The following is a 26,874-nucleotide window of genomic DNA, read 5'->3' on the forward strand; positions in this document are numbered from 1 at the left end:
ACTGGGCTGCTGAGTAAAACCGCGGTCTTCCCATTGGTCCCCATATGAAATTGCTATTATTATGTGTTTGAGGGGAAGAAAAAATGGAATCCAACAATATATTTCAAATAATGTGTCTACGGAAAAGTCGCACATCAAAAAAACTGATTTGTGAACTTTCAGTTTATACGTTCTCGTTTTTACACCTGACCTATAAAGGATTACACAAGTATTTTTTTTCTGGGTTTAGAATTATCCTTAATATGTTCTTAGACTGATAAGCTATGAAAGGCAGAGATTAGATTCTTTATTTTACGTGCTTGAAAAGACTCATATTTTATGGTCACTGCTTAGTGATTACTAAACAAAGATGACAGTGATGAGTTGAAAAATTTCTTTCTTACTGAAAAAATCTAAAATCTATCCTGTAGACTGCTGCCAAATAAATCTTCATAAAGTTTTAATAATCTTGGATAGTGATTAAGAACAGAGGCTCTGCAGTCAGACTGCCTGGCTTCAAACCCTTCTCCTCTGTAGTAAGTACACATATTCAAGTAATCGTGCTTCTTCTATGTGACCTTGGACAAATTATATAATCTCTCTAAACACTCATTTCCTTAACTATAAAATGGAGATAAGACTATGTCCAAGGACTGCTGTGAAAAAACATAAAGCTCTTAAAAACAACGTATGACATAAAGTATACACTCACTAAGAGTGAGTTATTATCACTACCAATGTCTGCCTGCCCCAAAACCTTTAATGGCTCACCATGGCCCACTAATAGCGCCTAATGATGGAGCATCTATAATGCCAGAGGCACTTTACACCCCTAACTTGTAATACACCAGCACGGAGGTAGTATTGCCATTTTACCGATGAGGACATCAAGGCACAGCAAGGTTAAGAGACTTGTCTGAGCTCACCTGGCTAAAAAGTGAACCCCTCATCAATCTGACTCCAAAACCCACGCTCCTTCCATTACCTTACAGTGTGGTCAAGATAAAAGCCAAGTTCCTCGCCTGCTTTCAAGGTACCACATTTATCCATTCAATACATTAACACTGATTAACCATAATCACACCTTTCCTGATCTATCTCAAGTGGAATTCCACTACCTTCCCTCAGCGTAAATGCACCCTTCTAACAGGCTGATCCAGTCATTATTCACCCTCATATTTGGTCTATAGTTTTATAGACCCCCACATTTGGTCTTCAGTGTGCAAAAAGAACTTCTCGAAAGACCAAACAGGCATTACAGCACTTCTCTGATAGGCTTCAAACAAACTAGCATGGAAAATGAATACATTACAACAGAAAAATGAACCTTTTACTCTCATTATCTAGGAATCTTCTATTACATCTTATCACATCTACTTTTCATCTATTCCTGGTCCTCCATAACAAGTTCAAAAGCCAAAGATAATTGACAAAGGAAATAGCACAAGAAATGTTTGTTGATTCACTGGTTCCTAGATAAGAGTCATATTCCAGAATATTCTACAATTTTTTAGAGACAGCACACCACTGTGTGTGCTGTATTAGTAAATGTTTTACTAAGTATTAGTAAAACAAGTATTAGTAAATGTTGCAAGTATTAGTAAATGTTTCCCTGACTCCCCCACCAGAAAATAAGCTCATGAAATGATGAGTAGTGTTTTCCTAGTTCATGGTGTAGCCCAGAGCTCAGCTTTATATCTCATCTTTAGCTTTTTTTGTTTTCTTTATTCTTTTCTAGATCTCATCTTTCAGCAACTAATGAACATTGAATGAAGTCTGCTAGCTTACTAGTTATGTAATCCAGAAGAAACCCCTTAATATTAATTAAAGTGTAGATAATATTCAAAACAAAATTATATATACAAAGCAACAAAGTGGTGAAAAAGCTATTAAAATTTAAATTTATGTAAAGTGGGTATCTCCAAAAAAGAACCCTCATATTGTTGGTGGGGATATAAACTGGCACGGCCTCTAAGGAATACAGTATGGAGAAGACCCAGAAATTTATAAATATGATCTAACATATGATCCAGCAACTCCACTCCCAGGTATCTATTTGAATATAAAAACACTAATATGGGGCCTCCCCGGTGGCGCAGCGGTTGAGCGCTGGGTTGCGAAGCTGCCCGCGGCCTCTGCGGCGCCGGTTCGATCCCCGGCTGCTTCCCGGCCACCGGCGGAGGATCCCACATGGCGCGCAGACCTCTCCTGCCGCCCGCTGCTCCCCTCAGCAGTGTACTTCGGTCCTTCTGCCTGCTCTGCTCCCCGCTCTGGCTCTGGTGAATTCTCTCACCCTCCCGCGCTTCTGACTGTACCCAGTGCATGTATAAACAAAACAAACAAACAAACAAAATAAATAAATAAAACATGCCTCTATAAAAAAAAAAAAATAATAAAATAAAAACACTAATATGAAAAGATGTACGGACCCATGTGTTCAATGCAGCACTATATACAATAGTCAAGATATGGAAACAACCTAGATGCCCACTGACAGAGGAACAGATAAAGAAGATACGGTATATAAACACAATTGAATACTTCTCAGTTATATGAAAAAGCTGATATCTTGCCATTTTCAACAACATGGGTGAAACCTACGGAGACCACGCTAAGCAAAAATGTCAGAAAGACAAAGACAATGCCAATGACATCACTCACATGTGGAATATTTTTAATTTTTTTTATGATTTATTTATTCATGCATACAAGAGCTGGGGTACAGGCCAGACGCGGTGAGGGGTGAGAGGATTCACCAGAGACAGAGTGGGGAACAGAACAGGCAGATTGACCGAAGTACACTGCTGAGGAGAGCAGCGGGCGAGACAGGAGAGGTCCACTGCGCCATGCGGGCAGCTCCCCGGCAGGCCAGGGATTGAACTTGCTGCAGAGGCTGCAGACTGCTTCACAGTGCGGTGCTTAACCCCTTGCACCACCAGGGAGGCCCTCACATGTGGACTATTAAGAAACTAAGTAAAGGAACAGACAAAACATAACAAAACAAACTCTTGGATTCTAACTGTAGAACTGCTGTTACCAGAGGAGGAGGATAGAAGCAAAGGATGGAGGGGATCCAAAGGATTATGCTGGGGGTTACTGGTACTTTGGTGGTGGGCATGGTGTGGAAACAGACATTTGAAGAGATAAGCGTGGTTACTTCTAAACACACAATGTTGTAAACTAAAGCTATAAAACAAAAACAAATAATAAAAACAAATATCTCCAAAGAAAGCATCACAAAAATCACTGAGGGAAACTGCTTACATTCAGTTAGTAGAAAATAAAAAGACTAGTTCTACTTACCTGTAGGGCTGAGACTTACTGGATCTGGCAAAGCAAGCTGGAAATGATAGGCAGAATCAGATTATGAAGGGCGTATAGGCGGAAGAAAGGATTTTACTCTTATGTAGAGGTAAGCCTGGGAGGAGAGCAGAGTTAAACAGCAAGGTGACTGGATCTAATTCACAGAAAAGATCTACTGCTTAAGTGACAAATGGATTAAAGAGGGGACAAGAATGAAAGCAAGGGCCTCCCCTGGTGGCGCTGGGCTGCGAAGCTGCCCACAGTCTCTGCAGCACCGGTTCAATCCCTGGCTGCCGGCGAGGGTCCCACATGGCACGGAGACCTCTCCCTCCACACCCACTGCTCCCCTCAGCACTGTGTTTCGACTATCTGCCTGTTCTGTTCCCCGCTCTGGCTCTGGTGAATTCTCTCACCCTCCCTTGCTTCTGACTGTACCCAGTGCTTATATAAATAAATATAAAAATAAATCTTAAAAAAAATAAAAATATATAAATAAATACAAGAATGAAAGCAAGGTTAGTTTGAAGGTCAAGTTTTAGTGATGAGTTGACTACAGTTATTGCTGGTAAAAACAAAAAGAGGTTGGGCCTCCCTTGTGGTGTAGGGATTAAAGTCTCAGCGCTATCAAGCTATTGCCAGTCACTGTGGCATGAGTTCGATCTCCAGGCAGGGAGCTAACTCACATGGCGCAGCGGACCTCTGTTGTCTCATGCACTGCTCCCTCAGCAGTGCATTTCGGTAGATCTGCCTGCTCTGCTCCCCACTCTGTCTCTGGTGAATCCTCTCACCCCCTGCACCTCCAGCCTAACCCCAGTTCTTGTATGCATATAATAAATAAATCTTTTTTAGAAAGAAAAAGAAAAAAGTTTAGCTCCAAAAAGCATTGGCTAGCCATACAAAGGAAAACTATTTTTACTCCATCCTACCTTCTGGTGGCTACACATTACCATCCAAAGCTTGTTTTTTTGTTTTTTTTTTAAAGATTTATTTATTTATTTATACAAGTACTGGGTACAGTCAGAGGCAAGGGAGGGTGAGAGAATTCACCAGAGTCAGGGCGAGTAACAGAACAGGCAGACTGATGAAATACACTGCTGAGGGGAGCAGCGGGCGCTGTAGGAGAGGTCTGTCGCGCCATGTGGGACCCTCACTGGCAGCCGGGGATTGAACCGGCGCTGCAGAGGCTGTGGGCAGCTTCGCAGCCCAGCACTCAACCGCTGCGCCACCGGGGGAGGCCCCGAAAGCTTGCCATTTTTGAAGCCATGACAAGAGGGCCATTTATCATTCCTTTTAGAAATTATACTAACACAAGATTTAACTAAATTGGTGTTGGATTAGGGCCTCCCTAGTGGTACAGGGATTAAAGTCTCAGTGCTATCAAGTTATAACCAGCCACCACGGCATGAGTTTGATCCCCTGCCAGGGAGCTGACCCACATGGTACAGCAGACCTCTCCTGTCTCAGCCGCTGCTCCCCTCAGCAGTGTATTTCAGTAGATCGGCCTGTTTTGCTCCCCACTCTGTCTTTGGTGAATCCTCTCACCCCCTGCACCTCTGGCCTACACCCCAGTTCTTGTATGCATAAATAAATAAATCTAAAAGAAAACATGCTTTAATAAAATAAAATGGTGATGGATTAAAGCAATCCAAGACCTCTGCCCACCTGTGACCATGCAAGTGCCTTTCTTTCTCCTTTTCCAACTACACCTGTCCTTTTAAAATGTAACAAGCAAACAAATAAAAAAGAACAAGGCATATCCTCATTACTCCTTGAAAGCCATCAAATCCTAATAAGAATATATTCATGAGAAGACACAATATTTATATTTTCCTTACTACTTCACAGAATCACTTATCCTGGTATTCCACCCGCCCAGTAGAGTTTGGGTTTGCCCGTAACAGATGCCATAAACAAGCATTATTCTGCCTTTTGTGTTTTTTCCCCAGGACTGCTTGCTTTCTTGTGTGTGCTTGCACTGCTGACATCTAAAATCTGTCCTCCTTCTGCTAAGTTTTCCGTCCTATCACGAATTGCTTCCTCTTCAAAATATGACAAGTGCAACAAAAAATGTCTTCTGTTCCTTATTCCATCTTAAGAGGAGGGGCCTCAAACTAGGGAGATTACCCGATTTGGAATTGTGCAGCCCTGGCCTCCATATTTCAATCAACCACCTCAAATCCTTTTTTGAAAAGGTGTGAGGAATCCATGAAGACATATTTGAACACATCACACGACTCACCTCTCTGTGTGGGGCATGTCCCTTTGCAAGTTCCCCTTCTCAGCTTCTTCTTTTTCTGCGTCCACCTGGCCTCAACGGGCGGGGGGGGGGCGGGGATGAGGCTCACCAATTTGACGCCAAATTCACCAATTTGACGCCAATGGCATTCGATTTGGTCATTTTCGGGTCATCGCCCAAAAGGCAGCACACGAATCCCGGGAGTCCTAGTGCGCACAGGAGAAAGAACTGCTGTCAGGATTTATAACAGAGTTGCCCTTCTCTCTAAAGGTTTGATCTTGAGATCACTTAATGTTTTGATATTATTCTTGAAAAGAGCTGTTTCCAGCCAGGAACTGCTCTACATCCCACAGACCGGCCGCCTGCAACCCCTTCGGTCACCAGCTCACCGAGACCTGGGGTGGAGTAGAATCCTGAAAAACTGAATCCAGAAACTAGGCCAATGACCTTGTTGCAGAGCGCCCCAGGCCTTCGGAGATCCCTCCATTAGACCGAGATGGGGGCCAAGGCGCCAACTGCTACCAGAGGCTTCCTCCACCCTTACCCCGCGGCTCTCGGCAGCGCCCCCGCCATTTGCCGCCTCTTCAAAAGGAAGGTGGAGGTGTCCTACCTGTGCCCCGGCCCCCACCCGGTGGACGTCCTGACCCTCTCCAGGGGTGTTCCCGCCGGAGGCCCCTCCGGCCTTCCTTCTACCTGCGCCCTAGGCCTTCCAGCCGCGGCCCTCAAGGCCCTGGAGACTCGGCTTCCCGCCCAAGCGCTGCCCCTCCTCTGATTGGCTGGCCGGGGAGCCTCCGGCCAATGGGGATGACGTATTCAGGCGGCCGGCGCCGAGGGCAGGGGCGGAGCCCGCACGTCGGGGCTCGCGACACCGGCGCGAGGTGTGTGGCGCGGCCGCGTGGCGTCAGGCCCTCGCTGTCACCGCCGCCCGGTGCATGAGGGTGCCGGAGCCCGCGGCGGAACGAGGGTACCAGGGGGTGACTGCAAAGCCCGGGCGGCCGGAGGAATAGGTGGGCAGGAGCCCGGACTTGGGGGCCTCCGGACTCCCCACGCTCCACTCCCAGAAACCATCGCGGCGAGAGGTCTCTCTTCAAAGGAGTTGGGCCGGGAGCGCTGAGCTTCCGGGCGCCCGGCTCTGCAAGGCCTTACCTGAAGCCCGGCTTTCTCGACCACTGCGTCTCCCTGGCTTCTGGGCTGGGAGAGGACACCTCAGGCAGTGGGCCCACCTGTGCTGCTTTGCTGGACCTCCTGGGCGCGAGACGACCCTGGGAGGAAGCACAGCAGGCTGGACAGGGCGCAGAGAGGACCCCGGGAGCAACTCCTCCTGCAGAGCTGTTCCAGGTGGGGTCTAGGGGCAAGATCCGGGGCAAGTGGATCGGGAGGCTGCCTCAGGGCCTGGGTTCATGGGCCCTTGCAACAGCTGCCACCCTCCACCCGCAGCCCTCCGACTGAGACCCAAAGTGAACCTACCCTTTTTTAATTTACCTTTCCATTCTTTTCTTTCCTGACAGTTTGACTGAATTATCCCGGATCCCGAGTGCCACCTGACAGCAAACTGCATGCCAGGAAAGGAACACCAGCTGTGCAGTGAGTGTGGAGGTTTCAGCGCAAAAAGCTGGAATTTTAGTAAGCCTGAAGTCAGAAGATAGTTTCCCGAGGGGTGGAATGTTAAATTGTCCTTGCTCCGTTAACGCAGTAATTAACGGACTGTTAAACCTAAAGGGCAGATTGGTTGCCAGTTTCCAGGCAGAATTAGGCAGGCGTTGGTAGAACATCTGAACTAAGGATGGCAATCAATGTCCTCATTTCTGTGAGGGACCTTCCCACCAAGGCCAGCAGGTGCTTTTCTCCGCTGTGCACCCTCTGCTGGTTAGTGTGATAGAGTGAGCCTGGAGAAAAAGAGATGTGTGCTTTTTCCTAGAGAATTTTGTTCTCAATATTGTTTCTTTGAAATGGAGGATTGTACGCATGGAATTTGCAAACATGGTGCTCAGAAAGAATATGAGGAGTCAGCATTGTAGGAGTTGAGCCTCAATGGAATTGTGAATGAGGAAGGCTTAAGGAAAATCAGCTACCATATTGGGTGATGGGTAGATTATGCCAGACACTGAGTGCTAAACAATTTTATCTACATTGACTCTTTAATCTTTAAAGCAGCCCTATGAGGTAAGTACCATTATCATTCCCATTTCATAGATTGAAAAAGCGAGACTCAAAGAAGTTAGGTCATTTGCCAAAGATTATAAAGCTAGGCTAATACTAGAGCTGAGATCAAATCTAGGTTTATCTCTTGAGTTCCCATATGTATCTACCATGATGTGCTTTTTTGTTACCCTTGGCACAATTTCTGGGCTGATGGTTCCTTAATTCATGCTGTTGTCTCTCACGTTGAAAATTTCCCTGCATTTCAAAAGACGAAAAAACTAAGATATGAAAACAAAAGGTATAACCATGGTTCTGAAATGTATATTCTCTGATCTACAGGAATCTGATCTGTGAAAACCTAGGTTTGTTAAGAGACCAACATGTGCTCCCCTGCCAGTCCCAAAATCCTGTATAGGAATCCTCGGTTCCTCCGGTTAGCTTTTCTGCAGCTTCATCATCAGCAACAGAGTGGTGTGTTCTGTGATGTCCTTCTGCAGGCAGAAGGTAAGAGCCTAATGGAGACTCAGCACAGAATAAGGTACTGGAGGACAAGACCAGGAAACTGTGTTACCACCTTTGGACACTATAAGCTATTTGGTAAAAAGCTGTTTGTTTCTAGGACAGTTACTATTTTCAAGAATGAAAATGAGGTTATGCTGTTTTTCTCCTTAAAAAGTGAAATTGATTGTAAACTTTTGTAAGCATAGAAATCTCATGGATAAATAATAGAATGGGATGGTTGTGACAATTGAATTAACATATGTATAGCACTTAGAAGTGTTTTTAATGTAGTAAACACCATTTAAGTGTTAGATGATACGTATTTTCCCATTTTCCTGCCAAGCTGTTGCTTAATTTAAGTTCATGTCTTTAGATTGATAGTTTTTGTTGTTCGTTGTTAGACCTAAAAATACATACCATATTTCCATAACTTCCTTTTACAGTTGAAATGTTAAATCAGTATGAGGTAGAGCCTGGCATAAATGTGTAAGGCGCAAACTAGGAATCAGAACCTGAGTTCAAGTCTTAATTGAACTGTCAAGTGTCACTAAGTAAGTGACAAATGGGCAAGTGACTTCATCTTTCTGAATTTTATTTTCTTCATTTATAAATAAGGATTATGACAGCTAACATTTTGTAGCACTTAACAGTTTGCAGAGTACAGTGTCTCTTTTGAGTCTTACAACAGCTTTGTCAGGAAGTATGTTATATGTTTCCAGTTCTACAGATGAGTGAATTAGGGCCTAGAGTTAAGTCTTAGTAAACTCAGAGTTGAGATTCATTCCTTAATACAAACTAAACAAAAAAAAAGTATCAATTGCCTATTGTATGCTAGTACATTATACGACTATGGATGCACAGTATGTAGGAGGCTAAAGTTCCTCCATGTGAGGAAATCATTTAAGGAAGACATTCAACTCACCAGTGCACTTAAGTAACTGTGCAGTATCATAAGTAGCATTTTGAGTGAATATAGGCTGACATCATAAAAGAGGATCATTCAGATTTGATTGGAGACAAAGGGTTAAGGAGATCTTTTTGGAGTTGATAACCCCTTAGGTAAGATCTGAAGGACAAACAGAAGTGGGAAGAAGTAGGGAAAGATTTTTCCTAGGCAGAGAGAACAACAAATAAAGAAATTTAGAGAGGGACTGGGATTTGTGACTTGTTCATTATGGCTAGACCACAGACTACAGGGAGTGTACTGACCAGAGTTACGACTAAATTAGCAGCAGTCATTAAAGTCTGCAATATTATGCAAAGGAAGTAGGTCTTGTCCACAGAACACTGGGAGATATATTTAAAGGTTTTTAAAAGGGTGGTCATAATCAGATACCTACTTAGAAATAGCACTCCAGGCTGCATGAGAATTATTGGATTGCTGCTGAAGCCAGATAGGCTGTTTTGAGTCCACAGCAGGAATGACAACCCGAACTAAGGCATTGAAAACAGAAATGTATGGCTTGTGATCTGTTAAGAAAATGTGTAAAACTTGCTGTAGTTAAGAGCATAGATTCCGTAACCAGACTTCCCGGGTTCCAGTCGTGTCCCTGCTACTTACTAGTATGTAAATGTGGACATGTTATTTAACTCTGCCAGTTTACTCATCTATAATAACAATAGCTGTCACAGTGCTGCAGGGAAGATTAAATGAATTAACACTGGTAAAACTTAGAACAAGACTTCACACATAATAAGTAATTAAATACTAGTTTTTTAAAGATTAACGCTTAATTATAGTGGGTAAGAAAGAAGATAATTTTTAGTTTTTAGGGCAGCTGGGTGAATGTGATACTTTATTTTGAAGTAAGAAACAGATGGGCATTTAGGAGTAGGGAATGAGTTCATTTTCTAGAAAGGTTGCACTGGAGGTACTTTTAGTACATCCATATAGACACGTAACAAGAAATATGACTGGCATGTTTAGTATCTCAGGAAAGATTTCTGGGCAGAGGTAGGATTGGTTGGCTTTGTAATTGAAGCCATGAGAGTGCCTGGGATGTGTTCATAAATAAAAGGTGGCTCAGGACAGACCATTGCCTAATAGGCAGTGCCTAGAGCTCAGAAGAGAATTGAGCCCTGATCGCCCACATCAAAATTCATTCAAAAGCTCCTTATAGTAGACCACAAGCTGCTTCTATGGAATCTTTTAATCTTTAAAGTTAAAAAAAAAAAAAAGATTCAGCAAGTATATGAGCCTCTGCTTTCTGTTTAGTCGTGGGTGTAGTTAAAAGAATATGATAGGATCCTGTCCTCACAGAGCTTACAGTTTAGTGGAGGAGATACGGACAGTTACACTACAGATAACTAACTGCTATGATAGCTGTTCTCTGTACCCAGAAGCACCTAACCCAGACTTGGGGTGGGTAGAAGGCTTTCTGAAAGAAGTGATGTCTAAACTGCATTTTAAAGGATCAAAAGGATGAGTTAGCCAAGTAATGGCAGAAGTTTCTGGGTAGAGAGAGGAGTAAATTTCTCCACCTTGAGTTTCCACAGTGGGATATAGAGGGGGCAACTCATTTGGGTAATAACATGCATTAATTGGATAATAACATGGGCATTAGCCCATAAACATGCCAGTCTCCATGAGGTAACAGTGTTTGGGTTTCCCTCCAGGTGAAGCAGTCCCAGCCCATTGCTGCATCCTGTCTGCCTGTAGCCCCTTCTTCACAGAGCGCCTGGAGCGGGAGAAGCCAGCTCAGGGTCGGAAAGTGGTACTGGAACTGGGGGGCCTGAAGATCAGGACACTTAGAAAACTGGTAGATTTTCTATATACCTCAGAGATGGAAGTTTCTCGAGAAGAAGCTCAGGATGTGCTTTCTGCTGCCCGTCAGCTCCGCGTATCTGAACTAGAATCCCTTCAGCTAGAAGGTGGGAAGTTAGTGAAGGCTCCTCAAGGTCGAAGACTGAACCGGGAATGCTTACAACCTCCAACTCCTGCACCAATCTCTGCCAGGGTGGTAGCATCCAGCTGCCACCCTCGAACTCCACTGCCCATTACCCAGACTCCCTGTCCTCTTGGGGCAATGAGAGTGAAGTCCTCGGGGAAAGAGGAGGGACCCCAGGAGAAGAGCAACCGACAGAACACAGAGACCTTGTCTGGCGCTCTTCTGCTCAAGAAGAAGGCCAGAGCCTGCCCAGCTCTGCAAGAAAAAAGCGCTTCACCAAGCCACAGCCAGGGACCTAAAGAGAACAAGAGTGGCCCTGCCCTTGGTCCTCCAGCACTTTCCCCACCCGGCTTGTACCGCCCCTCCGTGGATGAGCGACTCTTGCCCAGAAAGATCAGGCTGAGTCGCTCCAAGCCGTCTCCTGACATCTGTACATCCAAGCCTTCCAGCATTGTGAGCGGCCCCAGCTCAGTATCTGCAGCTCCTGGCCGACGTCTTTGGCGGCAGAAGAGTGTAAACAGAGATGCACCAGAGGCCAAGCAGAAACCAGGGAGGGAGAGTGCTCTACAGAGCACTCCAGGCAGCCCTTCTGGTCTTGAGAAGACAGGTGGGAGCAAGAAGCGAAGCCCTGAAGTCAGAACACCTAACTCAGATGCTGCAGAGGAGGGGCAGGTAGGGAGAGTGAAGCTGAGGAAGATCGTCAACGGAACCTGCTGGGAGGTGGTGCAAGAGCCTCCCCTCAAACACTCCCAAGAGAGCCCTCAGATCCCAGGACCTGGAGACCTGGAAGAGCCTCCGGGGACTCGGCCACACTCTGTTAATGAGCAAGAAATGTCATCGGCTAGACTAGACCCGCGTCAGGACTCACCGGTGTGCTCTAGGCTACAAGACATTTTGCTGTCTGCTCGCCACTCCCCAGACCAGCCCACAGTGAAGTGTGAGTTTGGGGCCAGTCCAGAGCTGGTGGGGAAGGAGCCTGGATTGGATATTGACTGCAGAGAACCCTATGCGTTTGACACGACCCTGCTCGGGCCGCCCTGTGAAGCTGAGGAGTACAGAATCACCAGTGCTGCTGCCGCCAGCGAGCTGGAGGAGATCCTGGACTTCATGCTTTGTGGCTCAGATATTGAGCCGCCGTTAGGGGCTCTGGAGAGTCCCAGGGCTGAGAGCTGCAGGACCCCTAATTACCACCTGACAGAAACTGGAAAGAACTGGATTGAGGGGGAAGAATGGTGTTTACCAGACATGGAACTCTGGCCCAGGGAGCTCACAGGATTGGAAAAGGAACCTGTTGGTGAGAACAAAGAGTCAATTGAGCCCTTTAGCCCCCTTGTCCTGCCCTCTGAGAACAAAGAGCCAATTGAGTCCCTTAGCCCCCTTGCCATCCCCTCAGAGATGAGTGAAGGGGAGGTGCTTTCAGTGGGAGGCTCTTGGACTCCAGACCTGGAAGTGACCAGTTGCCAGCCACTGCATGGGCAAAGGAACCAACTTCTCCACATTGACTCCCTTGACCCACCCCAGAGGGCCTATGGGGAGCTCTCACCTCCCTCTTCAAACTGGGGGGAGTCTGGGCTGGAAGTGCCCCTAAGTATGGATGAGGTATTATACCCTGCTCCAGAGGCAGCCAAGGAGGTATTTGACAACTCTGACTTGAGCCCACTTCCTGCCAGCCCCGAGGAGGAAGAGATTGACGTGGTAGACTGGACATCAGACGGGAAGCTGGTGCCCGCCAACATTCCCTCCGTATGGCCTGACCCTTCCTCGGAGTCAGAAACAGAGATAGATATACTAACGTAGCCAAGTGGGGAGGGAAGGTTAGGAGCACTGGGAGATGGGAGATGTCAGCTAGCAAAATGTGTTCACAGAGAGGCTAGCACTGGCCCTATTCTCTCTGCCCAAGAGTCAGATGTACCCCTGGCTCTCTAGGCCTCCCCTCCCCAGATTTTGGAAGCCAGGCAGAAGTAGTACCATGGGTAGAAAATTATGAACTTGAACCACCTTATTTCTCTGTAATCTATTTTCCAGTTAGTGACAAGTGAGACAATAAATTGTGGTCCCCCAACTCCAGAAGGCCAAGGCCAGGTCTCCCAGGTTATGAGTTACCTAGTCACTGCTAATTTGGGAAAAGTTGGTAAATCACCCTCTGTGGTGGGGGGGTCCCGTGTACCCTCCAGAACAAGGTGTGAAACAGTGTTGGGACAGAACATTAAGTGGCAAGGGACTAACAGGATTTTACCCAGTAGCTAATGTGTGGAGCTTGTTCACTGCAGAGTATGGAAAGTCCAGCCAGAGCCTCCATCTTCATCACTTCCAAGAAGTGAGTTGAAAAAAGTAGTTGCTTTTATAAAAATAAATTATTTACTTTTTTCCCCCATACTTATTTCACATCCTTTACCAGAGACTTTAGGGGTTCCAGGTAACTGAAAGGCGACTAATCCCAGAAGGCTGGCTTTGTCCATCGCTTACATGCAGATTAAGTTTTACTTTATTGCTCAAATATTTTATATCAAACACTTTAAGTTTTATTAAACAAACCAAATCTAAGAACTTTCCAATGCCTCGCTGGAGGGTTGCCACAGAACTGAACCTTCATTTCTGGAGGAGAAGCTATGCTTCAGGCACATGACTGAAGTTTGGTCATGTCCCATCATGAATGCTCCAACATCACCAGGAGGAAGGCTGTGAAAATGAGGGAAGACATAAGATTAGAGAAGGGGTCCAGACAATGTGCCCCGTCCCAGCCACATCATGGGCAAATGAAACACCAAGTCCTTGTGACCAGAAGTGACAACAATGGGATGCGGGTCATCAGGAGGGATGCTCAGGGCATACCGGGAACAACAGTACCCAGGAGGGTGGGGGGTGAGCGCACACGACGCCCGGGTCTGCCAGGCAAGGGGGGGGGTCACGACCCAAAAAATAGAAAAGCACGAGTCAATGACTAAGTCATAAGGACAGGAGTGATTTACGACCAGCTGAAAGAATCCAGACACAGCATTGCGGGATGTAGAAAATGGATTAACTGCCCCCCCAAAGGGCAATAGCTGCATCTACCAAGAATGCAAGTCGCGTTTCTGGAAAGAATCGCGTCACCACCCGCAGTCTCTAGGTGAGGGCCAGTCTTCCGCCGACTCGCTTTTCCCGCCAGTCTTGGGGCAGCGGGACGCCCCAGAGAGGCGATCCTTGCGGCAACAGCGTTTTTGAAAATACAGGTACAGACCGAGAAGCGGGGGGCCCCGGGCCGCGGCACAAACGGCCGCACCAAGGTCAGGCCCCGTCCCGCCCGCCCGGTCCCGCCCCGCCCCGCCGCGCCGCGCCCCGCACCTCCGCGCGGTCCTCCGCCCGCCCTACGGCAGGTGCTTCCGGAGCTGCTCCAGCACCGCCTGCGGCTCCGGGAACTTGAGCTTGCGCGGCGGCCCCTTCTTAATCCCGGTCCAGAGCTCCGCGCCTGGGAACGCGGGGAGAGCCGGCTGACCGGGCGCCACAGCCCCGAGCCCCGGCGTCCCGCGCCTCCCCCGGCCGCGCCCCACTCACGGCTGCCGTCCGGGCGCAGCAGCGTCACCTCGAAGCTGCCCCGGCGGGGCGGGCCGGGTTCACCGTCACGGGCAGCGCGGGGGCCTCGCGGCGCAGCGCCTGGCTCAGGGCGGCGGCCTGGCGCCCGAACACGCGTCAGCTGGTGCTGGGGAGACGGGAGTCAGCCCGGCCGCCCGCGCGCGCCCCCCCCCCCCCCGCCCGCGCCCGCCCCCCCCCCCCCCCGCCCCCCGCCCCCACCCCACCAGTGCTCGATGACCACGGCCGCCTCGCCCTCCGGGCCGGCCGCCGGCTTCTCGCGCTTCTCCGCCGCCGCGCCCCCCGCCGCCTCGGCCTTCCGCTTCCTCCCGCGGGGCGCCATGGCGCTGAGCCCGCGGGCGCCGCCGACCGCGCCGGGAGCCGGGTGGAGACCGGGCCGCCGACCGCGAGCCGCGCACCCGCCGGAGGCGCCGCGCGAGAAGCCCGCGCGGCAGGAAGGGGACGCGGCGCGGCCTGGAGGCGGGGCCCGGGCGCAGCCACTCAGCGCCCGCGGGGTGGGCGGGGCCCGGGAAGGGGAGGGGGAGGGCGGGACGGGGGCGGCCGAGGCGGGTCAGGTGGCCCGCACGCCGCGATGGCGTCTCCGAGGCTTTCCCGCCGCCGCGCGTCCGCGTGAAGCGCACCCCGACCCCGCCCGCCTCTCCTTCCCGGGACCCCATCCCCAGCCAAAACCACCTTTTATAACGGGGTGCGGTGGGCACGCGGACGACCGAAAGCAGCTTTCCCCACCTCACCCCGATCCTTGGGTCCAATGCCTGGTTTGGGGGAAACTAATCAGTGGCCTCTGCAGTGAAGGGGCTGGGCAGTCCCTCCTCAATTGCAGGCTTTTCCAATGCACGATAAACACAGAGGCCACACAGAGGCGCAATCAAAAGAAAATTCCACCGTCTTTATTATGGAAAACCACGCAAGGGATGGTTGGTGGAAACCCCAATCCTAACCAGGTGTTTTCACCTCCAGGCCCCACCGCACAGAAGACAGTCTCAAACGGACCCCTTAATCCCTCCATAAAATAGGGGGATTATTCAATACTATCGCCAGTGAGAAAATTCTGTGGTTTCTCCCTGGAATCAGTAAGTAACCCAGTTAGGCATAGACTTTTTAATGAAGGCCACAGACCAAGCCAGAAGGGCCTAAAGAAGCAAGGTTCCTCGAAGGAAAATCTTAGTGCTGCCTCTGCACCCTGGCATCTTATGTTAGGGTTCAAGCTAATTTAAGTAGCTGTGTAGGTGGCTAAGAGGAAACCACAAAACAGGTGGACAGCAGTTGACACACTGACCCAGACTTGGAGAGAAAGCATTTCCTCCTCCTTTGTTTGCCATCTCTCCCCTTCCCCCAGTGAGCAGTTGGCCGCAGAAGTAGAGACCTTGCTGGAGGGTATTTGACAATTCCCTGGCTGCCTCTTTAAAATCACCCTACCCCACCCACAGGGGAAAACATAAATAAAAGGCCAAAGCCTCAGGTAGGGTTTGTGATTACAGAAGGGCCAAGGCCTCCCAGGTGCCTGGGAATGACAACGCAAGGACCCTATTTGTCCTTCTTGCTCTCCCCATCTGGCTCTGCAGTGGGGGTGGGGGTCAAAGGCTGCTCCTCTGGGATATTCTCTCCAGTCTTCGACAGCTTCTTGGCCCGCTGATAGAGTTCATTCAAGTTGAATTCTCGGATCACGTTCTCCTGTTTAAAAGAGATGCACGTCAGGGTTCAGGGTGTGAGACTTCAGAGCCCGGGAAGGAAGATGGGCTTAGGAGCTGTCTAGAAAAGGAGGAAGCAAAGAACGGAAGTCTATTTTAACCCTAACTCTCCTTGTTTGGGTACCTGGAAAAGTCAACTAATATTTCAGTACATGTTTTTTGTACCAATCACTGTGTCAAGAATTACAGCTACAACTAGTGCGCACTCTCCAAGCTTGCAGGCTACTGGCAGGGCTAGGACTCAAACCCAGGTGGAGCCCCAAAGCCCACCCACCTGTCCTCATCCTTCTCCAAAATACCTGCTCTCTCTTCATGTACCTCAGAGAAAGTCCAAGAGACGGCTCGTCCTTTCTTGTCAATCTGCGGCCGCCGCATGACTTCCTTGCCACCCTGGAACAGGATCAAGGTAGGGAGCTGCTTGGTGAGGGGCGATGTACTCACTTTGTACCTACAAGACCCAGAAAACACCCAGTAAATGAATCTGTATACAGCATTCAAAGCGATTCTCTGCCCGGGCCCTTACATACCTCGTACTGACGTCCGTGTAGCGTCCAACGTCCACCTTCCCAAAATTTAGCCCTGTACAGTTGTACCTAAGAAGGATGCATTAGTAACACAGCCCAAGACTGGAGAATGGACCAAGGGAAGTGGAAGTACAGTTATTTGGGGAGAGCAGGTGATGCCTTTGGTTGCCATGTGCAAAAATCAAGGCCAGAGACAACGAAAGGGAAGGTGCAGCACCCCCGTTTTCACTGTTCCTCCCGTTGGACTACTCACTTGAGGGAGAGGTCAGCATAGATAGGCGCAAAGGACTGGCAGTCGTTAGACCAATTGGCAAAGAACTCCACAATCCACGTGACCCTCTTGTCCCGCTCCAGCTCTTCCTGCCACACAGGGAAGAAAAAGTGAGCCAGGTCACACAGGCACAAGGCAGTGTCCTCTTCCTGGCTTCCCTCCCCCACCTGAGCTCCCTTAAGGAACCACAGGCCCTTGACTTCCACTCAGAAGTACTCCTGCTCCTCCTAGTGAGGAGAGCGCACAACTACAAAATCACCCCCAAGGGACCCAAAAGCAAAGGGAGGAAGAGCACTCACATCAATGGTTTTATCATTGAAGTACTTGATGTACTCAGGGCCCATATACAGAGGGGGTTTGCATGTCATCAGGAACACTAAACACAAAAAAAAAGATGTCACAGGAAACATACAAGGCCTGGGGAAGGGGGTTTACTTGCAAACCCATCCCAAGGTTTCAGGCACCAAAGAATACACTTCGTAGACATTACAAACACCACAGATACATTCCTTTCCTTTTAAAACAAAATCTCTGCAGATTCTTATCATCTGAGCCACATATAATTAATTAGCTACAAGATATGGAAGGGTGTGGAGAAACTGGTTTGGGACCAGAGTTTGGTTCCCACAACCAGATTCCTGTAGCTTCCTTACCGATGCAGAGCGTGATGTAGAGCAGGCCCATGCGAATATCCAGGCGGAAGAAAAGAATTGCATTGGCCACTTTGCTAAACATGAAGATGTTGCCTATGTGCTGGTCCACGGTGACTGAAACACAAAAATATCACAGGTCAGGCTGGGCTGCACGCTTGTATCTTGCCCTCCTTCCAGGAACACTTTGAAGTGTTCCATTACCAAAAATCCATTACTCAGCCCTGGCACAGAATGAGGGCCACTACATGACGGCCCTCTTACCACATGAATGAAAGCACCTCTGGCAGCAGCAAACCTGACCTCGAGACTGCGAAGCTACACTTACTGGATCTGCGGTTCTTCATCATCACGATGGCACTAAGGAACATGAGGATCTCCACTTCTCTCTGCAACAGAGTCAGCGACAGGAGTGCATGAGCAGAGATGACTGAGTTGGGTGAAAAGGCCAAATATGGAACAAAACCCAACAGATCCACGGACCGGAAAAGTAACAATAAATAACTGGAATCAGCTAAGGGGTAGTGAAGACCCAGCCTCTGGTTCTACCCCTGCCCAACACTGGCTGAGGCCTTTCAGCAAATCACTTAATCTCAGGATTTTGGTTTTGTCAACTAAACATCCATGTACAAATACTATTATGAGGATTAAATGAGATAATGGGAATGAGAGTCATATGAAGTATAATACAGTGTAAAACTTCAAGATGTTACAAACAACTCAGGGTTACCCTGATAAAGATTTTCCAGGGAAACTTTCCCAGTAATAGCCTATTGATATAATATCTGGCTATTTCATTTGTTTCATTTTGCTTAAGTTAGATCATTCCTCTCCCCACAGTACTCAGTGATAACCCACACACCTTTAATATAATTTGAGAGTTGAAAGAGACCTGTCAGAACTCTTGCAGGTGCTTTTTCAGTACCCTTGGCTTACAGTTCTTTCTCACCTTCTAGAGCATACACTCCAGGTGAGCAAGTGAGACAGGCAATAAATGACAGAGAAACAAGATAACCTCAGTGGGGCTGCAATGAAAAATAACAAGAACCATTTGATAGAAAGCATAGGGGAGGGTGAACTACATATTGAATGGTCTGAGGCTTTCCACACCTTTCAGCTTACAATGCAGGGACTGAAGTTATTATTCAGACAGCAGCAGTCAACTGCAATTTACTGCTAGGAGTCTGGGACCAGGTTTTTAGCCTCAAAATCCAACAAAAAGCAATTGACAGGATTTATGGTCATGGAAGTGGGGGTTAGGAAAAAAGACAGACGTCACTAAACACTGTACTGAACAGAAATTAAGAGTTTATAGGGGCCTCCCCGGTAGCGCAGCGGTTGAGCGCTGGGTTGCGAAGCTGCCTGCAGCCTCTGCAGCGCCAGTTCGATTCCCGGCTGCTCCCCGGCCCACCGGAGGAGGGTCCCGCATGGTGCACAGACCCCTCCTGCCGCCCGCTGCTCCCCTCAGCAGTGTACTTCGGTCCTTCTGCCTGCTCTGCTCCCCGCTCTGGCTCTGGTGAATTCTCTCACCCTCCCGCGCTTCTGACTGTACCCAGTGCTTGTGTAAACAAACAAACAAACAAGTAAATAAATAAAAATAAATCTTAAAAAAAAAAAAAAAAGAGTTTATAGGAGTGAAACTGGGTTAGAATTGGCATTTACAACTGTGAAAGATGGTCAATCAGGAGACCAAAGAGAAAACTAAAAGGAATATTCTCTAAAGAGAGAAAATGAATCTATGGTGGAGACCGGCTCTGTACACTATAAACTTGGTTTCCTTTCCTCCCGGGCATACTGCAGCAGACTCTTGCCTCCCTGGACAGAGGTAGAACTGCAGACTAGCCCTCCTGGGTGGGGGCGGGGGGCGAGTACAAGCAAGCAATACTCTCTACAGAGAGTATTGTTCTTGTTGAAGACGATTTATAAGCCAGAATGTGAAGCCACTTCCTTAAGTATCTCCCCATGTATATACATGAGGTACTTCCGCCTTTACTATGTCTTTTGTTACAGGGACTATTGGTAAAACACAGATTTTCCAGGAAGAAACACTGGCTTTTTCCAGGAAAACAAACATTAACTATGAAAAATTCTGTCAGAGTAATTACAAAGTATACAACCAACCAGCACTAAACACACTATTAGACACGAGTATATGAATTATTATATAAAAGGTCCCTACATTTATTAACATTTTTATTATTATCCATTCATATTTTCCAATAGCATTTTGGCTAAAATAGTGTAGCATATCAGATGAAAACAGGTCTTTAGAAACAGCCTGGTTACATTTCAGCTAATTAATAACACTGTCTGGGAAAGGACAGAGGAAGCATGAAAGAGCAAACAAGTGAAGGACAAAGAAAAACGTCCAGGTAAAGGTCAAGACTCATTTTGGGGACTGGAAAAAAAAAAAAAGACAAAAATTCTGATGACCCTTCTCCTTGGAACACAGATGCTGTATTATAGCAGAAGGCATAGAATTTCAAATCACTTTTCGGAGCGGCCCCTCCAGCTCCTACCCTCCTGGAAGTCAGAGCCTTGGGCTAGATTTCTCTCCCACGTGTTTTACAATTCCTACTCAAAGAAGCCCAACGATCTGAATTCATTTTTGTTCCGCCACAAGTGTGCATAATATCTAGCACATAAAGGCTCACTGGAAACGTTAACTGAATTTTAAAAAATGGCGGTTAGAGTGTACAAGAGCTACGATCGGAAGAGTCATGTCAAGTCCTAGTCACTCCTCAGTTGTGACCTTGGGCAAGACGCCTAACCACACCGATATACCAATTTCTTCATCAATGAAACAGGGTTACTGTGTGCCTTGTCTGCCTCCCTGGTTCCTCTGGAGACTTGACTTGAGCATCACAGTAAAACACTGTACAGGTGTAGCTGGGGTCGGGCTGTTGACAGGTATGAACCGGCGGCCGGAAAGGACCCTGGACTTCAGAGTCCGGAGACCGGGCTGCAGCGCAGGTTAACCTGTTTTCCCATCTTAAACACAGAGAGGGTTGTTGTAGAGCAACCCCGATACAAAAGTGGATGCGGCGGATGGCAGAACCCATTTAGAATAGGCAGGTTTGCGGGATTTGGGCTGCCCCTCTCCCTGTCCTATAACAGGATCACTTAGACTCGGTGACGGCCCAGACCCTCCACGCTAACGGTCTCTAAGCCCGCTACAGACTCGGAACCTCAGGTATCCGCAAAAAGGTGACCCTCAGGGCTCGCAGACGGAAGCTCAGGGCCAGGGTTGCGGGGCGCTAAGGCGGGGGTCGCTCACCCAGTCAAAGTCACACGGGTTGCCGTCTTCGCGCTGCGTGGGGAGACTGTTGCAAAGCGGGGGCACCTTCCTCACGAGCAGGAAGGCAGCAGAGAGCAGGGCTGACAAGAGGTAGTAAGGTCGGGCCAGCCATCGCGAAAGTCGCGGCACCGAGTACACAAGAGCGATGAGAGGTGCCAGGACCGCCATCTTGCCGGCCCGCCGCAGGCTTGGCCCCGCCCCGCGCTGAGCCTGCGATTGGGCCTTGTCGCGGATGCCCCGGCGCGGGCCCCGGAAGTAGATCTCTGATTGGGCGCCCCGGTAAGTACCGAAAGGGACTTGATGCTTTATAGGTCAATCTAACCTTCGGTTTTCCCACCTAAGTCATTTTATTGGCTCTGTGAGTGTGGCTGGCGCAGATATCAGAGACTTTAACAAGGTCAGATAGCACTTCCGGAACGTGCTCAGAAAGCGACGGAAGTGGCTGCCGGAAGAGGGTAGGCGGGGCCAAATGCATCCAATGATAAGCGGCTCCCCGGGGAAGGGGGCGGGACAGCGTGAAAGGATTGTCCAATGAGAACCACCAGCGCCAGACCGGGACGGCGCTGGGGCCGAGGGGACGATGGAGAATTTCACCGCGCTGTTTGGAACTCAGACTGACCCACCACCGCCTCCCACCGCGCTCGGCTTCGGACCAGGAAAGCCTCCACCCCCTCCTCCCCCTCCTCCGGGCGGGGGGCCCGGCACGGCCCCGCCCCCCACCGCGGTCACGGCCCCACCCGACAAGTCAGCGGCTGGCTGTGGTCCTTTCTACCTGATGCGGGAGCTGCCAGGTGAGTGCTCGGCCTGGCCGAAGCCGGCCAATCAGAGCAGAGGTGGTGGGCGTGGCTCTCGGCGGGGTGCAGGTGCGAGTCACCTGGGCAGGGCGTGCTAGGACCAGGCGCTCGAAGTGAGAGGGCTCTCCGGGTTCACATTCAAAGGGATGACACCAGTTCTTGGGATGGGCTGGGGAGAGAATGCGTCTTCGTGACTGTGTTTCACACCGTGTCTGCCCACTGTCACTGATGCTGATTTATGGCTCCCTAAAGATTTGTGAGGGTTTGATTTTGAAGCTCGAGAGTACCTAACATCCTTGATTCGACATCCCTGTGCACCTAAGGTTATTATTTTCCAATGTGCCACAGACTTACATTTGGTTTGGTGCTTGTTGCCCTCCTCAGGGCCACGGTGTTTCCTCATCTGTTGGAAGAAGTGGTTAGAGTTGAACCAGAGTCTTTCATTCAAAGCATTGTTTTTGCTGCACATCAAGCTCTCTTTTAAATGCTGAAGATACAATTGTGAACAAAACTGATAAGATCCTTGTGGGGTGTATTTTTTTTTTTTTGAGTTTACATGTCAGTAGAGGAGGCAAAATTAAACAAGGTGTCAGATAGTGATTAGTACTATATGGGGAAAATGTGATAGAAAGGGCAGAACTACTTTAGCTCAGGTGATCAGAGAAGCCCTTTCTCTAAGAAAATAATGAGCTAAAGTGTGAAGGTTGAATCTGCATGGAATTGACTGCGAAGAAATGGGAAATGCAAGATTAGTTTTCAGGAGAGGAGTCAGGCTGGGAGAAAGATCTGTAAATCATCTTCCTAAAACTAATAGTCAAAGCAGAAAAGTTGGGTCCTTCCTGGTGGCAGGGGGTTAAGACGCAACCTATGAAGCTATCCACAGCCACTGCAACACGAGTTCAATCCCTGGCCAGCCAGGTAGCAACCCACATGGTGCAGCAGACCTCTCCTGACTCGCCCGCTGCTCCCCTCAACACTGTTCTTCAGTCAGTCGCCTGTTCTGTTCCCCACTCTGTCTCTGGTGAATGCTCACACCTCTGGCCTATAGACCAGTTCTTGTATGCATAAATAAATAAAACTTTAAAAAAAATTGGATGGACACAAAGCGCTTAGAAAAAGCACAGCATGCTAACTAACTTGAACCTTAAGCATAACCACCTGGAGAAAGGAGAGCTATAATGGTGGGAGGCAATGCAGAGTTGAGGAGAAAACTGTGGTGCTGAGTCTCCTGCCATGAGAATAGACCACTCTTCTGAGACATTGGGCATGGAAGGAAAAGGGCGAGGGGAGACAGGCATGGGAAGACCTAGAGGGTATTGGAAAATGCCCTGTTCACTTAGCATTTACTGAGCACCAAGTGTGGTCACCGTGCTGAGCACCAGTGATACATGAAAAAGACTTTGTCCCTGTCCTTGAGCTCACAGAAATTGACATTTCACAAGTGATTATAAACAAGCTTCTTGGTCATTTGTACCCTAAGTGTTCTTCATACCTGTAGATGAAATGGTAGACTGGATTCTTCCACTGGATCCTTAGTAAATGTTTATGTTCTTTGAAAAAAAGCCACCTTGGATTATTTAAAATGTTAATGCATTGTTACACTTTTCAGTGTTTCACTTGAACTTTGAAAATAATTAAATATACGTAGGATAGCTGTTATTACCTCAGTCCGTAGATAAGAGGAAACTGAGGCACAGGGGATGCTTAGGATTAGAATTCCTGTTGTCCATCTTCTAATCAAACATTTCTTTCTTCTAGGCAAAAATTATATTTGGTGTTTTGAGGAAGAGTAAAAAGAGTGACAATTTTAAATGGGGCAGGCAGCAGTACCAAGAAAAATCTCCTGGCTGTTTGTCTAGGCTGTTTGTAAAGGTGATTAGTGTTTCTTGCTAGGAAAAAAAGGAAAGCCCTTCACTAGACTTTCATGCCACTAGATCATTTGCTGGTCCGCAGTGTGGCTATAACTGAGCTGTGAGGTAATGGTGTCCTGATTGTGTCAGAGTATTTCTCACTAATAAATTTTATGACAAGCACTCAGAACATTGTGTAGTGGAGTGACATCATTAAGGTGGTAATTCTGGTTAGTCCAGGGCAAGTGTGGTATCTGCTTCATTGGCTGGGAACAGTGTCTCTGCACTATTTTGGGTTTTTACCTATTTTTTCCCTCCTTCCTATATCGAACCCACCATTCTCCAGTATTTACATTTTAGTGTGTGTTATGCTTTTGCTTAATATTGCTGGTTTTCATTCTAAAAATCAATTTAAATTGTTAGAATTCTCACCTAAAAGATTCCTTATTTAGATTAAAATACAGTCCTTCACATTCCGTCTGAGTCAGTGAGTTAAAAAAAATACTCTTGGGACTAGTACTGTTTGTTTTTTTTTTCTTTCAGGAAGCACAGAGCTGACAGGCAGCACCAATCTGATCACACACTACAACCTGGAACATGCCTACCACAGATTCTGTGGGAAGAAGATGAAGGAGAAGCTGAGTAACTTCCTGCCTGACCTGCCAGGGATGATTGACCTGCCTGGTTCCCATGACAACAGCAGCCTCCGCTCCCTCATTGAGAAGCCCCCTATTCTTGGTGGCTCTTTTAATCCGATCACAGGGACCATGCTGGCTGGCTTCCGCCTCCACACTGGCCCGGTGAGTCTCCTCTTGGGCAAGAAGGAGACAGATGGGGAGGCATGAAAGACAGTGTTGTTTTTTTTTTTTTTTTTAAAATATTTATTTATGCATACAAGAGCTGGGGTACAGGCCAGAGATGCAGGGGGTGAGAGGATTCACCAGAGACAGAGTGGGGAACAGAACAGGCAGACTGACTGAAACACACTGCTGAGGGGAGCAGCGGGTGAGACAGGAGAGGTCTGCTTCACCACGCGGGTTTCTCTCTGGCTGGCCGGGGATTAAACTCGTGCTGCCGAGGCTGTAGATAGCTTCATAATGCGATGCTTAACCCCTTGCGCCACCAGAGAGGCCCCAGTGTTGGTTTTCCTGTCCGTGTGTTCCTTCCTAACTTGGGGACCAGAATAGATGGGAACAGGGGAGTTGTTTCCCATACTCACTCAGACCTTCCTTTGGTTCTGCCAGTTGCCAGAGCAGTGTCGTCTGATGCACATTCAGCCTCCCAAGAAGAAGAATAAGCAAAAGCACAAACAGAGCCGTACCCAGGATCCCGTTCCCCCAGGTAAGAAGCAGTGCCATTCAAAGGCAGTCTGATGTTCTGAATCTGGCTCAACTTTCGTCACTTAAAAACCCAGTTAAGTCCTTTCTAGGGCCATGAACTCCCAGATTTTCCTGAAAGAAACTGATGTACGGGGTCTCCTGGGCAAGTACAAACCAGGGCTTTCGCAGTGCCTCGGTATGCTTTCTGGCCTTCTGGCTGTTTGACGAAAAAGTTGCCCACCCCTACTTGACCAAGGTTTTCCTGTGGTGTGCAGTGTTCCCAGCAGTAGGGAATTTTGAGCTCTCCAGATGATAGGCACCTAATGTCTCCTACAGAAACACCCTCTGATTCGGATCATAAGAAAAAGAAAAAGAAAAAAGAGGAGGATCCGGAACGGAAAAGGAAGAAGAAAGAGAAGAAGAAAAAGAAGGTAGGGGAGGGGCCCAGCAAGTTTCCCATCTTAAGCCTCCTCATGTCTTAAGTAACGCTCCTTGCCTCAGTTTTGACCCGTGATTGAAAACCCAGGGCAAGTTGCATTGTCTTCCTGTACAGCCTTGGTTAAGGCCAAGGCTACTTCCTGGCAGTCCTCTCACCCTCCTCCTGTCTTCCCCAGAACCGACACAGTCCAGACCACCCAGGGATGGGCAGCTCTCAGGCCAGCAGCAGTAGCAGCCTCCGCTAATGGGACTCCTGGGCTGTCCCCAAAGGACTTTCCTGCTGCACTGAACCTGCTGATGAAAGTGGCCTTCCCGGCCCTTGGACACCATCTTGGGAACACCTGCAGCTGGGTCAGAGCAGCTCCTGCTATGCTCAGGACTAAGGCACTGAGAGAAGGACCATGTTTTTTGTAAGGTCCAGCCCAGTTGGCTCTCTCACGGACATCTCTTTCTCTCCCAGGAAATTCTCTTTTCTTTTGTGCAATTTGTCTAACTTAGGACTTCATCTGTTAGGGCTTTTCTTTGGAAAAAATTTTTTTGCATTTAGTGAACTGGCTGAAGTATGGCTGCCTGTGAAGAGGTAAGTGCCTTTCTACACAAGTAAGGGTATAAGCTGAGGCACGCTAAAATCTGAAGAGATTTGGGTTGTTACATTTTCTTATTAGCAGGCAGGGATACAACCAAGGTGAGATGGTCCAACAGTGAGGCAGAGCTCCCTAATTAATACCTTTCCACCTCAGACACATGATGTTAGAATGCTCTGCCCATGAGGTGGAGAACCAAGTGCCTGGATGACTTTCAGGGTCCACCTGAAGAACTGATCCAGTCTGGGCTCAACTCTGTTCTAGGTTGATTTTGTGTTGAACCAGAATAGCCAGCTGAAACGTGCCCACAGTCACCGGTATATTTCAATGAAGTTAATTTGTGGTCAAGCCTATAATGTTTTTAAATAAACCTCTGGTAAGCAAAGGTAAATGATTTTTTTTAAAGAATTTTTGGCCTCCTTCCTCAGTAAGACAATGTAATATCATCGATGTGAAAATATTTCTAAGCTTCTCAAGTAAGGCGGCCTAAACTAGCAAAATGTAAAATAAATTCCTTCAATCTTTGCAGCAGTCCCGGTAACTGAACATCTAGGGGGAAACCCAAGCTGATGTAACCTCAGCTAAATCTGACATGGAACAGTTAAAGTCTTGCAGTGAGCCAAGGCTGTTCCCGCATCAGCAGAAGGGAAACCATTCAGTCAGTCTTCATGGAGAGTTTCAAAGCAAGAGTTTATACACGTGAGTTACGGGCAGTAAAAGTAAAGGGTTCTGGCCAGTTTCCTGGGGTGGCGTGTCTGAGGATGCCTACTAAAGTAAGGGAACTGACTTCTGACAAACAGAAGAGACAACACAAGCTATTTGTTGAGCCACACCCCGTG

General features: G+C 48.1%; 5 protein-coding genes across 7 annotated transcripts in view; 2 read left to right on the forward strand and 3 right to left on the reverse strand.

Moving 5' to 3' along the window:
- CTNND1 (catenin delta 1) overlaps positions 1 to 5,720 on the reverse strand; it is a 62,658-nt gene extending 56,938 nt beyond the window's left edge. Inside the window, exon 1 of the mRNA XM_054699195.1 lies at positions 5,522 to 5,720. The gene's annotated coding sequence lies outside the window, so the exon portion shown is untranslated. The remainder of the gene's footprint in view (positions 1 to 5,521) is intronic.
- Positions 5,721 to 6,455: 735 nt separating this feature from the next.
- BTBD18 (BTB domain containing 18) lies at positions 6,456 to 13,582 on the forward strand. 3 transcript variants are annotated; one of them, XM_037522215.2, is made up of 4 exons: positions 6,456 to 6,856; positions 7,027 to 7,102; positions 8,000 to 8,164; positions 10,778 to 13,582. In XM_037522215.2, the coding sequence occupies exons 3-4, from the start codon at positions 8,041 to 8,043 to the stop codon at positions 12,844 to 12,846; spliced, it is 2,193 nt and encodes a 730-aa protein (XP_037378112.1). In that variant the 5' UTR covers positions 6,456 to 6,856; positions 7,027 to 7,102; positions 8,000 to 8,040; the 3' UTR covers positions 12,847 to 13,582. The 3 variants fall into 3 exon arrangements, with proteins under 3 accessions (XP_037378112.1, XP_037378113.1, XP_037378114.1); XM_037522216.2 differs by lacking the exons at positions 6,456 to 6,856; positions 7,027 to 7,102 and adding an exon at positions 7,112 to 7,141; XM_037522217.2 differs by lacking the exons at positions 6,456 to 6,856; positions 7,027 to 7,102 and having other exon boundaries at positions 7,629 to 8,164.
- On the reverse strand, positions 9,380 to 14,944 carry SELENOH (selenoprotein H). Its single transcript, XM_037522218.2, is given in 5 exon segments — positions 9,380 to 13,728; positions 14,374 to 14,497; positions 14,584 to 14,634; positions 14,637 to 14,728; positions 14,826 to 14,944. Coding segments are annotated over 4 exon segments (360 nt in total). The 5' UTR covers positions 14,942 to 14,944; the 3' UTR covers positions 9,380 to 13,728; positions 14,374 to 14,396.
- Positions 14,945 to 15,337: 393 nt separating this feature from the next.
- On the reverse strand, positions 15,338 to 21,443 carry TMX2 (thioredoxin related transmembrane protein 2). The gene is made up of 8 exons (XM_037522220.2): positions 21,030 to 21,443; positions 18,081 to 18,141; positions 17,756 to 17,869; positions 17,402 to 17,478; positions 17,085 to 17,191; positions 16,835 to 16,900; positions 16,626 to 16,755; positions 15,338 to 16,290 (listed from the first exon to the last, which is right to left on the reverse strand). The coding sequence occupies exons 1-8, from the start codon at positions 21,216 to 21,218 to the stop codon at positions 16,144 to 16,146; spliced, it is 891 nt and encodes a 296-aa protein (XP_037378117.1). The 5' UTR covers positions 21,219 to 21,443; the 3' UTR covers positions 15,338 to 16,143.
- A 161-nt stretch (positions 21,444 to 21,604) lies between these two features.
- On the forward strand, positions 21,605 to 25,975 carry MED19 (mediator complex subunit 19). Its single transcript, XM_037522228.2, has 5 exons — positions 21,605 to 21,841; positions 24,238 to 24,494; positions 24,939 to 25,035; positions 25,350 to 25,444; positions 25,628 to 25,975. Exons 1-5 carry the CDS (start codon positions 21,631 to 21,633, stop codon positions 25,694 to 25,696), a joined length of 729 nt encoding a protein of 242 aa, XP_037378125.1. The 5' UTR covers positions 21,605 to 21,630; the 3' UTR covers positions 25,697 to 25,975.
- The last annotated feature ends 899 nt before the right edge of the window (positions 25,976 to 26,874 follow it).

The sequence above is a fragment of the Talpa occidentalis genome, unplaced genomic scaffold (genome assembly GCF_014898055.3).
Source record: "Talpa occidentalis isolate TD23 unplaced genomic scaffold, MPIMG_talOcc4v2.1 talOcc4.3, whole genome shotgun sequence".
Lineage (NCBI taxonomy): Eukaryota > Metazoa > Chordata > Mammalia > Eulipotyphla > Talpidae > Talpa > Talpa occidentalis.

Bases quoted from the DNA above. Each gene is read 5' to 3' on its own strand.
- BTBD18 (XM_037522215.2), top strand. From the start codon at position 8,041: ATGTGCTCCCCTGCCAGTCCCAAAATCCTGTATAGGAATCCTCGGTTC. The intron at 8,165-10,777 runs GTAAGAGCCTAA...GTTTCCCTCCAG, and splicing joins TGTCCTTCTGCAGGCAGAAG to GTGAAGCAGTCCCAGCCCAT.
- TMX2 (XM_037522220.2), bottom strand. From the start codon at position 21,218: ATGGCGGTCCTGGCACCTCTCATCGCTCTTGTGTACTCGGTGCCGCGA. The intron at 17,870-18,080 runs GTAAGTGTAGCT...TTTGTGTTTCAG, and splicing joins GATGAAGAACCGCAGATCCA to TCACCGTGGACCAGCACATA. The intron at 16,291-16,625 runs GTACATGAAGAG...TCTTTTAAACAG, and splicing joins TCTCTTGGACTTTCTCTGAG to GAGAACGTGATCCGAGAATT.
- MED19 (XM_037522228.2), top strand. From the start codon at position 21,631: ATGGAGAATTTCACCGCGCTGTTTGGAACTCAGACTGACCCACCACCG. The intron at 24,495-24,938 runs GTGAGTCTCCTC...TGGTTCTGCCAG, and splicing joins TCCGCCTCCACACTGGCCCG to TTGCCAGAGCAGTGTCGTCT. The intron at 25,445-25,627 runs GTAGGGGAGGGG...TGTCTTCCCCAG, and splicing joins AAGAGAAGAAGAAAAAGAAG to AACCGACACAGTCCAGACCA.